A 12656-nucleotide genomic window follows, 5' to 3' on the forward strand; every position below is an offset into this window, starting at 1 on the left:
ATTGAGGAGAGATCTGGAGAATTTGCAGGCCATGGCAGTAACATGACATTGTTATGTTGAAGGAAATCCATTGCGACCCTAGCCGTGTGAGGACGAGCGTTGTCCTGTTGAAATGTCAATCCCGGGCCATGACGTTGCAGGAAAGGAATGACCACAGGCCTCAGAATCTGATCTCTGTAGCCAACACCGGTGAGATTGCCCTGAACAACCACCAAAGGGGTTCGGTGTCGTGCTGTTATCCCACCCCAAATCATCACAGAGCCACCTCCAAAACGATTCCTCTCCACAATACAGTTGCGTGCAAAACGTTCTCCCAAACGCGGGTAGACACGTTGGCGCCTGTCACTGTGGGAAATGTTGAACCTCGATTCATCTGTAAAGACAACATTTCTCCACCATATTCGAGGTTGGCGAACATGATTTCGACACCATCTTAGACGGTTGACTCGATGACGGTGTGTTAGGATAGGACGTATGGCAGGGCGTCGTGGTCGAATCCCGTACTGACGTAAATGATTCCTGACAGTGTTGGGATGGACACGGCGCAGTCAAGGAATTGTTTGGGACGTCGTTACTGCCGTTTGGAACCTGTGTCGGAGATGTGTAACTCGAATCTGTCCTGTCTTGGCGTCGTTACTCGGGGACGTCCTGAACGTGGGTGGTCGGCAACGTCATTTGTGTTCTGATAACGCCTCACCAATGCCGATATCGTGTTACGATGGCATTGGAAATGTGTTGCCACCTGTTGTTGCCTCATTCCCGCTCGGATCATTCCAATGGCTCCATGACGCTGTGCAGCTGTCAATCTTGGCATGATTTGCTTGTGATATGCTTAGGTTTGCGCCTGAGAAGTTTTGAATTTTTGGATGACCACAGATCATGCTTTCCAAAGTGACAGCGAATTTTGAGTTGCACATGCTGTGTACAGCTGCACAGGATGCACGTGCAGTAACACATTGCACGTCCATAGGCCCCCATCAATGACTTCATATCGCATGGCACGTGCATGAGAGTTTGAATGTCTCCAATAATTGCTGTGTTCAAACCTATATTTCATATATGGACGGTGTGCCCTTATATCTATATTTTCTCCGTGCACAGTTTCTTTATGTGGCTAGTATAGCATCGCTTATTAGCGTTGAGTAGAGCACTTCCATAAAAACAATAAACACCGGTAGTGTTTTCCTAAAAACTACACACAGTTTATGTATATTATTGTGATTATGGCACAAAAACTTTCATGGATCAGGAGATTATGCGGTAATCACTCAAAATGGACTGAGTTAGTTTCTTGCTGAATTCCAAATAGAGAGAGATTATGGTTGGCAGATGCCTCCGATGTTGATGTAGTTAGTACTCCAAATACCATGAATTTATTTTTTTGTCCAAAAGAAAATGGAAACTGGTCAAGATATTATGAGACAATCTATATGGTTTAATAGAAGAATACAAACTGAAAATAGCCGAACCTTTTATAAACATTGGTCAAGCAGATTTATAACCTTCATTGGGGATTTAGTGGATGACAAAGGTAAAATTTATATATTTGATGTTTTTGTGCATATGTATGGAATTTAAACAAATTATGGTTTAAGTTTAAGATTATTCATTACATTCTTACAGCTAACAAATATTCATATAAAATTGGATATGTTGACTCTCTTTTATGTACTTCGTGTACACATGAGCCTGAAACTATAATTCATATGTTATATGATTGTGAACAGAAAGATTTGGGAGAAACTGTTCATTTGGGTAAAAAATTTTGTGGAAGGAACCATTGATTTGAACAGAGAAAATGAGGCAAACATAACAACTGATTGAATATTGTACTTTTAATAACCAAACAAGTTATAGACAGACAATGTAGGAAATCATTAATGCCACATTTTGAACAAATACAGCATGAGATAATTAGTTATTACAATGCTACAAAGGTAATGTCATTTACAAATTGTAACTATGCTTACTTTTTAAGTTTCTGGTCATCCTTCCACACTTTGTTTAAAATCCAATCTGTAATACATACTGATACAGTCACATTGACTTCATAGGCAAGAATTTATATGTATGAATAGGCGTACACTTCTTGAATACCATGTACTACAATTGTGTTGACATGACATACATACGTACGTACGTACATACGTACGGGTAGCCTAGTGGTTAAAGTGTTCACTCGTCACGCCAAAAACCCGGGTTCGATTCCCGACATGGGTACAATGTGTGAAGCCCATTTTGGTGTCCCCTGCCATGAAATTGCTGGAATATTGCTAAAAGCGGCGTAAAACCATACTCACTCACTCACTCACTCACTCACTCACTCACTCACACACACACACACACACACACACACACACACACACACACACACACACACACACACACACATATCCATGCTGTACCTGCTGAGATGATTAAAGAAGAAAAGGGGGAAAAAAAAGTTTATATGTTTATTCTGTTGACTGGCTAGGAAGTTCAAAGGCAACAGGAGAAATTAAACCAAGAACAGCTCACTGATTGGTATGCAGAGAAAGTGTCAACAAACTTGAAGGCAGATGACAAGACAAAGATCAATCTGAGGAGTGTGATAAAGCCTATCAGTTCGCGTTGGGTCGTGTCGGCCTTTGACACAGTGTTGCGTGGGTGGCGTCTGTCTGAACTGCTGGAGAGGTCAATGATGCCTAGTTTGACACGAGAGTGTAGAACTCTTGACCCCAGCCGTGATAACTCACTGGATGCTTATTGTGTTATTCCTATTCTTTGATTGACGTTGTTATATACTTGTTACAACTGCTGCTCAATAAACTGTGTTTGTGTTTGTCTTCAAGTTGGTTGTGTGCAGTGAGGCCGTCTTATTGTTGATAGGCGTTTTGTAGACATAAATGCGAAGTTTCGTTAGTGCAAACGAAGACCACGCATATTTTTCGCATTTAATTCATGTTCACGTTAATTTCAAACTTTTTATACTCACTGACAAAAACGCTAATACCATACAATTACAGTGTTATAAATGGGCACTAGTCCTGTAGTCCTTGCCAAAGTGCCCAATAGTTAAGTTAAGTATCAAAGGACTAGTCAAAATTTGCCATTTTTACAGCTTTTGCTATATGCTATCATTATAAGGACTATTTGACTAAAAATGTTAGTTTCTACTGTTGCAATTACATGTTGGTTGATATATGAAAAATTACTCATATTCAAGAGATATTAGATTAGTTCAATGTGCAGACGAACATAATGTTATGTTGTGTGAAACGATGCTCTTGAAAGCATCACATGTGACGTCATAGATCCTTGACTCCAGATGTACCAGTTGTCTTGTGCAGGGTTAGCATGTACAGTTTTAAATCAAGTGGAGCATATTGTGATAAGAAGAAAAACACTCTGTGGTAACACTTGACTGATTGTTAGGTTTGTTATTAATTGGTACACATTGGAAACATCTCTTCTTGACTTACATATTTCTCTATATGTTCCTATGGTGCGTGTTTCTTTTGGCAGTGAGTATATGTATTTATATCTTTTCAAAGATTTTTAAGTGCAAAAGGCGCAGGCTGCAAAAGTAATAACTATACCGTATTCGACGTAATAAGCAAAATAGGGGCTCTTATTAGAATATAATTTTGGTGAAAGGGTCAAAAGATCGTAAAGTTTATGGTTTCTGCTGACAGCCTGAAAAGATGCATATTATACACGACAGATATGTTTTTCCAGAATTTAATTGCCCATAATTAAGGGTGCATATAACACACGAGTGCGTATTTTACACGAATAAATGTACACGAATTGTGTACATTGATCAGTCGGAAGGGTGCTAATTGGGATTGTTCACTAGCCAATATATTGGAAAATATCGCTGTGGGCGCTTATTAGAGCGGGGCGCTTATTACGTCGAATACGGAATATAAGTTTAGAGCCTACGGAAAGGCAACTTAGGCTAAAAAGAATAATAGTCTTGATTCTCAGGCACCACCTGCATCATCATAAGTCTGCCGCACATTTTGTTTTTATTTCCATTTTCAAAAAAAAAATAATCCTAATACATAAACACAATGCACAACAAAAATGGAAAATGGAAACAAAAGCAAAACATGCAATGAACTTTATGATGATGTGGGCAGTGCCCAAGACTAATATTTTTTTTAGCCTTACCTTTAACATTTTTAAGTGATCTAAGCTTAAGTTGGCAAAAAGTGAAAGCCATGTTACAACCCTCAATGTAAAAATAATCTTAATGTAAATAATTTTACATTAAGGGTTACGTGTTAACTCTTAATGTAAAAAATATTACATTAAGAGTAACAACCCGCAACCCTTAATGTAAAGAATATTTTTTTTACATTAAGGGTTAAAATCGCACATATCACCCCTTAATGTAAAATATTCTTATCAACAAAGTTTGATTGGAAACATAGGATACTTTTTGCTATTTTCACGTTTTTTTAATTCTTTTTGCTCGTTTTCTTGCAATTATTCGTAATAAGCAACAGCGTGAGAAACTGACTTTGCTCAGATCTGAGAACAAGAGGGGCTATTATAAGAATGGCAAACTCGACATGCCAGCTACTACTCTTGAAGGTGATGAGCATAGGCTCCAGTCGCAGATCGTGACTCAAGTGGAACATCGTCAACTGTGGATCAGGAGCGGGTGCTGCCGTCAGGGTCAAAGGTTATGCAAAAGCATATCTTACATTGCAAGGAATATAGAAGATTTAACCAACAAACTGTCCGATATTGGCTTTGTTTCTTTTGTATCTGAACATGACATTGTTGCTTTATATGAAACATAGTCAATAGAAAATTACTTTAGTGACATTTTTCCAGAGTATAAACTTTTTTGTTTACCAGCCAAAAAAAGGTCCAAATTCTGGAGGTATTTGGAAGGGATACTTTTGATAAAATATTCATAGATAAGATATGTTATTGATGTTCGATACAGAGAACATGCTATTACTATTCTGTTGGAGAAAGTATGTTTGGTTTCATTAGAGCTACATTATGTGTGTTTACATATGTTCAGCCGGATAGATCGACCTAGTATGATAACAAAGATAAACAAAATGGGGTAGAGATTTTGCTGTATTTTTTATTGAGTACACTGGAAGAGTACCCAGCTGTCTCTATCATTGTACTTGGATTTGTTTGTTTGTTGTTTAACGCCGCACCCAGCTATATGATGGCGGTCTGTAAATAATTGAGTCTGGACCAGACAATCCAGTGGTCGACATCACGAGCATCGATCCACGCATTTTGGATTTGATGACATGCATCAACCAAGTCAGTGAGGCTGACCACCCGATCCCGTTAGTTGCCTCTTACGACAAGAATGGGTTGCTGAAGGCCTATTCTACCCCGGATCTTCACGGGTCCATTGTACATGAACAGCAGAACTGGTGTGACACGGGACTATGTGGAGAAAGATGTTACCATGTTGAAAGTAATAATTAGTACTAATAGTAGATTTTTTTACACAATTTCAGATGGAAAGATATTCATGTGATAAATTACTAAATAACTTTCGAAAAACTCTTTTGAAAATGTGTTCAATTTTGAACATACATGTTGTGAATGAAAGATTTGGAATCGGTGACTGTACATGTATTGGGCATTTAGTGAGTGAGTTGGGTTTAACGCCGCTTTTAACAGTATTCCAGTTATATCACTGCTTGTCAGCTTAATGTGGGAGGAAAGCCCGAAGTGATGCAGGCTTCAGATGTTTACCACTTCAGTTAAACCCACAATCATAGGTTTCTGGCGTGCCCAATGGACGCAACTCTGCACAGCGAATTGTGGCGCCTTAGATGACTGGGCCACCTGTGCCCCCTATTGGACATTTAGGGTGTAGTGTGATAGTGTTATGGTTTAGCATCGAGTGACATGTTCCCCGATGATGATGAACGGTGCCATTATTTAAATGCGTTCAGAAGAAACTAAAGATAACTAACACCTTATTAAGTATAACAAAGTTTGCAATGAATACAGATAACTGTGTGGAATCAAGAAGGACCAGTTTGCACAATGTAAAAGGAGTGACCTAGAAAACGCAGCAGCGGTAGACTCTAAACGTTTCTGGGACATCATAAAGTGTGTGTCTGGACGAGCGAAACGATCCAACCCTATTGATATACAAGAGATAGGGGGGGACTATTTCTCATTGCTAAATTGTGAACCAATGGGTATTCAGGATAATCTTGGTGGGGTGGAGGACATAGTGACATGTGAAGGTTATGTGCAAGAACTGACAATTGACATATTAGAATCCCCAATCACCAGATCAGAACTTTTTGAAAGCATCAATGCCAAGAAACATAATAAATCAGTTGGCCTTGGTGATATCTGTGGAAGCCATTGTACAAACATGGTTTGAGTGCTAGAATGGGTAAAATGTTAAATCCATGTACAGTTATGTAAAGGCTTGTGTTCGTTCAAACAACAGAGTATCTGGTATATTTGTTGCTTCATGGGTGTGGGGCAAGGGTGTATGCTTTGTCCCTTTTTGTTTCAGGTTTTTTTTATAAACGAATTGGTTACTGAAATGGAACAAAATTGTTGCTTTGGTATTAAGTAACATCCGGAATTTATTTATATTTTTCGGTTCTATTTGCGGAAGACCTTATTGTGTTTGGCAATACTGTCAACAACATACAAATGAAGTTGAATATCATGCATGATGACTGTTGTAAATGGGAAAATGCCAGTCTATCAAAAACAAAAATAGTTGTTTTTCAAAAGTAGGGGAGGTTTATCACGAAAAAAATGGTATTATGGTGGAAATACGTATGAAGTAGTTACTGGATACAGTTATCTTGGCTTATATTGTAGCAATAGATTACTGAGGTCGATTGCTTAAATAATATTGCAATTACAGGCAAGAAAGGTGTTCATGGTCCTGTTAATAAGTATACATTCCTTGAAACCATACTCGCCTCACTTTTACTTCAAATGTTTTATTACTAACATAACACCAATACTTTCATACAGGGCTGAAATTTGGGGTTCAGTGACATAGAACCGAGTCTGGCAGATGTTCTATTAAGTCACTAGCTGTTTTGAAATGTGTCAAATATTGGCTTTCTCTTTATAATATGCAGGAATCTCATTTACCCCCCAAAATATTACAAAATGTTGCATTTGTACGATGATCAAGGCCACGTAAATTGGATAACGAAACTTAAAACTGATATTTTCAGATTAGGATTTGGTGATGTCTGGTGCTTTCAGACGTGGTAATAAAACCACATATTTTAATATGTTACATCAGCGGTTAAAACATTTTTTTCAGGTTTGGCATTGTGATCTATGCGAAAGCCCCCAAATGTCTTATTATGCACAGTTTAAAACATCCATTTCATGTGAGAACTATTTGAGTACCGCATTGACTCGTTTTTGGCTCAGTTCTCACAATTTAAAAATTGAACGTGGCTGACATTTCAATATTCCTGGTGAATTTAGAAAATTTAAAGTTTGTAACCTAAACCATATTGAAAATGAATACCACTTTTTGTAATTTTTTCTATGTTATAGCCATCTAAGGCAAAGTTTTAGCTTAATTTTTATCCATACATGCAACATGTCCGAAAGGCTTATGTGACGTAATGCCATCCGTCTTTGTACGGTGTGTGTCATCCGTCATGAGAAATCTATTCGCAATCCATGTGCAATCCATGTCTTACTACCTGATCTACTAAGTTGCTATAGAAAAGGTATAGACTTCATATCCGAAAAATATAAACTTTAAGTGGCTATATTTGACTCGACACGGTACTTGGGAAACCTACAGGTTTTTTTTAAACCAAACATCATTGCATTTGAATTCCAGTTGTTTGTAATAGCATATGATTCTGATGTCTGCTTAACTGTCATATCCGTAATACTGCAACAAAATGTCCATTGTTTTATGCCTAAAACTCTGTTAATGGACCATTCTAACAACCCACCATCATCTACAACTTGGTCTGATCTGCCTGCGCTGAGTCCTCCTTTCCATCGTTACGGTATTAGGATAGTAATGAGGTTACCTTGCAGAACATAGCCTGAACATAACAACCAGGTGGTCGTTGTAGAGAGGGAATCTAAAAATGGTTAGTCATTTGCACATCTTGACAAAGTAACGATCAATTAAATCTGCGACGTTTCATGAAAGTTTGATAAGTATTATTTCATAGTGGTAACCTTTACCGTAAAATTTTTTATTATCTATCACTTCAACCCTTAATGTAAAATATTTTTACATTAAGAGTAAGTTTTACGTTAAGGGTTGTTACAAAGCCACTTGTTTCTCACTATGGAAACAAATTTCTGTACTAAAGTGATGTTTGTGTCTTAATAAAATCAGTAAATGTTTACTGCAATTGTGTTATGTTGTGTTCCCTTTATCTTTATGTTAAGACAAGAGTGCATTTGTAAGATTCTTCAGAAACATTCATAATTTTTAGATAAATATCAACAAAAGGCCCTGCATAGACACTTCAGAGGCCCAGTGAAAAGATCTTTACTGTTTTTTTTTTTTTTTAAGGGTTGCTCCCTGCCACCAGTAAACATTTTCTCTTGATAAACCTGTGTCCTAACTGTGCCAACGGGAGTCACAAGTGTTGTTTTTCATTGCTGGTTACTGTTGCATATTTATTGGTACCCTCCTGAGACAGGGTAACAGTTGGATCTTTAGAAGGTACCTTGATTAGTGTCAAGGTTTGGAAATAATTGTCTTTGGATGGGAAGTACTCGGTTGTATGACTTTTGAGAAAAAATAGCAGTGAAGGATCTGCTTCTGTTTTTGCAGGTGCATGCAAATATCTAGATTATTGTGTATTTTCAGTTTTCCTTTTGTTCATGCATTGTATTGTTACCTTGTAATCAAGGTAAGCATGATATTTTGACGAAATACATTGTTTTATCGCCCCTATCATCTTCTTTCCAGGTTGTACAACCATGTACAGAAAGCCAGCAAGTTGCCTCCGGGCTGTGACTATTCCATGTTTAAGGTAATGTTGGGGTCCATCTATGGGACCACTGAAAGAGGGACAGCTATGTTTTCTTAGTAATTCAATGATCTTACACCTAAAAATTGAGGCTTAGACTGTAAATGAGTCCATTTTCCGAGATGACAGAAAAAGATTATACATGTATTTTGTTGAAATAAATCTGATTTATGTTTTTGTGTCGAAAGAGGTGTGTTTATATCTAGTAATATTCACATGACTGAAGTCAAGGCTTGTTTGTTTGGCATGCATCATCCGGCGTACGTATTATCTCCTCGCAAACCACTTGACCAATAAAGCTGAAACTTCACATGCTTGGTCCCACAACTGGGCCGTGACAACTGTATTTTGCTAAAGAGTTTCAAGTCTGATTTTCAATGTAACCATAATGGCTTCCCTGTTTATGGTAATTACAGGGCCTTTTTATGTAAAAAATGTAATGACATTTGGTGCATGTGTAATTGGTAGAATGGGTCAATGTGTATGTGGGGGCAGAGTTGCGTCCCTTGGGCACGCCAGAAACCTATGATTGTGGGTTCGAATCCCGGTTCACCCCGATTATGTTTCTAGGTTTGTCAGCACCATACCCGTGCTCGTGGGTTTCACTGAAGTGGTAAACATCTGGGGCCTGCATCACTTCGGGCTTTCCTCCCACATTGAGCTGACAAGCAGTGATATGACTGGAATACTGTTAAAAACGGCGTTAAACCAAACTCACTCACTCACTCTCAACGTGTATGTTCTGGGTTTTTCCCCAATATTTTACGTTTGACCTGGATCACAATGGAATCACAATGGAATCTCTTCTTATGGCCAGTTTTGTTCAAAATTATTAATTTCTTAACTTATCCCGCATTACTCATTAGTTCATTTACTGCTTGTTTTTGACAGAAAGAGCATGTTAGAGGTCTTGCTGAAGAAGAAGTTGTTCCAACTGGTTGTGTGGCTAACCCTATCACACAGCTCCCACGTGACCCTGGAAGTAATGACGTCACTGAACAGCACATAACTGCTGTCAAGCCCAGAGACAAGACCTGTTTTTGTGTCTCAGTATTAGCTAATTGAATCCTTTGAGTATTGGCTACTCTATTGTTATTTATTGTGAATTATTATTGTGCCTACAGTTTGTGACTTTTAAAATTAAAATTTATTGTCTGGTGTTGTGTTTACCACAGTAATTATCAGATGCATTGTTGTTCCAACTGGCCTTCTTGAATTCACATCGTGGTCATGTATTGTCGTGTCATGTGTTCTGTATTCATTGTATTGCTTGGTATTGCAATTTATTGGCATACCTTAGCGATGTTGTTGTTGTTGTTGTTATTATTATTATTATTATTATTATTATTATTACCGTATTCAACGTAATAAGCGCCCAGGGCGGTCTCAAAATTAGAAATAGGGGGCTCTTATTAGAATATTATTTTGGTGAAAAAAACCAGTTGAAAGATAAATTTTGTGGTTTATGCTGACAGCCTGAAATGTTTATGTACAACAGATATATTTTTCCAGAATTAAATGCCCATAATTAAGGGTGCATATAACACACGAGTGTGTATTATACGCGAATAAATAAGTCTTCTGTACATTGATCAATCGGAAGGGGTGCTAATTGGTATTGTTCACTAGCCAATATCTTAGCAAATGTCGCCGTGGGCTTATTATTATTATAATTTTTATTTAACTGTTTTTTTTGTGTTGCATTAACTTGTTATTTATAAATGGGTGGGAACACATTCATTGCAGATACAAGCCCCCTTTAGCAAGTGTCACAGGAATAAGTCTGGGTGGGACCTGCACCTTTTATGTTTCAATTGCACCACCATCTATGCCCCGACTGCTAGGTGCAAAGATTGTCAGCTCCTTTTACTGCTTTCTCCAAATTCCTACAGGTGTCCAGGAAACGGCAGACCCAGCAGACTCAGAAACAGCATCACTCTTTATTAAGAATGTCCAACTCGGCCAAACCTGCCTCCCCACCCCACCATTTGCTTCTACCTCCTCCAGCGTTTACCCCCATGCCCGTATCCTCAGCAGGGACAATTGCTACCTCCTGCCCTCCGACTCAATCTCATCCTGTCACCGTTCAGGCATCATACCAGTTCTCCATGGCGCCCGTGGCAGCGACACTTCAGGCGCCACATTACATGGAAGCAACCTGGTTCCAAAGCTTCAGGTGCGGCCGGGTAACCTGGTGGTTAAAGTGTTTGCTTGTTACGCCGAAGACCCGGGGTGCGATTCCCCACATGGGTACAATGTGTGAAGCCCATTTCTGGTGTCCCCTGCCGTGATATTGCTGGAATATTGCTAAAAGCGGCGTAACCATACTCACTTACTCAAAGCTTCATTCAAAGCATGATGTCTAGATACACCTCGAATCCTCTGGGCGCCTCCAGTCTCGGCTTCTCCTGTGGACCTTGGCGGCACCCCTGTCACATGCCCTTTGTCTTCCCTTGGTTCGGTACCGCCTCCGTTGATAAGTGGCAGAGCGTTCGCCCGGAGAGCCAAAGGTCCAGGGTTTGAACCATACCAAAAGATATTAACAGATGGTATTTGTTACCCTGTCTGGCGCTCAGCATTAAGAGGCTAAAACAAGGACAGGTCGGTTTGGAATCAGTATAGTTTCTGAATGGGGTATTCATGTTAATCTGTGGCATGGTATCTCTATAAATCGGTATCAGTCCAGACTAGTACAAGTAACCAAACACACACGTGCATGCACATCGCTATATAAGTGCAATAATCTTGGACGCAACATTAAACCCCATATCACCCCACCTTCCCTTGTTCGACATCTCCTACTTCGAGGCGTAGTGGAAGTAGATCCTCCAGTAGTGGTCCAGTATGATACCGTCGAGAGTACCTCACAGGGCTCCTTCATCCCTTCTTATGAGGGCTCCATCGCCAACTGTTTGGTAGATTGTCTGGCATCAGTAGTGCTGAGGTTAATAGACTGGACACTCTGTGGTCCCATCCTACCTGAGTTCCACCTAAGCCCTTGATCATGGATATGATCTCAGCGAGGGTTTTGCCAAACTTTCTTTGACAACAGGCTTTAAGGCTCCTAAATATAGGAAAGAGGACTTTCTCATCCATGCATTGAACATTGCAGACACAGCGCTTGATAAAGGTGTTAGAACCTACACTTTCCTTACTGATTCACAACTTGGCGACTTTCAACGAGCGCTATCTGGTGCGTCCACTGTACTTATGGATGTCTACTCTCCGGCTACTCAGATCCAAGATCAAGCCCCATATGCCCTGATCAGCCTAGCCATCTATGCTTACCTGCATGTACCAATCCACCCCAACTTAATGAAATTCCTCTGCTTATTCTTCGAGGGAGTCAACTATCAATGGTTCATTTGGAATAGCCCCGTGGCTATTTACAGGCATTACGAAGGTGGTAGCCACCGACCTCCACCTGAGGGGTGTCCAGTTTGAGACGTACATCAACGATTGCCTCCTTAACAACCAGGACATGGCCACACTAATCCGCCACGGGGATAACACTATGGGACGATCAGTTGGGCTGGATTATCGATGTCCGGATATCGGAGCTCACACCTGCATACCATCTCCAATTTATTGAAGGCCGCTTTCAGATCGACTGCGATCTCCTCTCTGTACCCAGGGACAGGTGGCGTTGAATCCAATGCCATCTACTGTACAACA

The 12656-nt window shown here is 39.5% G+C and overlaps 1 protein-coding gene across 2 annotated transcripts in view; it reads left to right on the plus strand.

The window, feature by feature from the left end:
• The window catches only part of LOC139468138 (eukaryotic translation initiation factor 4E-like), an 87417-nt gene that overhangs the window by 40330 nt on the left and 34431 nt on the right, over positions 1 to 12656 (plus strand). For both annotated transcript variants that reach the window (XM_071249912.1, XM_071249913.1), the window contains exon 3: positions 8921 to 8984. In XM_071249912.1, coding sequence (XP_071106013.1) covers positions 8921 to 8984 — 64 coding nt within the window. The remainder of the gene's footprint in view (positions 1 to 8920; positions 8985 to 12656) is intronic.

The sequence above is a fragment of the Haliotis cracherodii genome, unplaced genomic scaffold (assembly GCF_022045235.1).
Source record: "Haliotis cracherodii isolate W230 unplaced genomic scaffold, xgHalCrac1.p SCAF_2, whole genome shotgun sequence".
NCBI lineage: Eukaryota > Metazoa > Mollusca > Gastropoda > Lepetellida > Haliotidae > Haliotis > Haliotis cracherodii.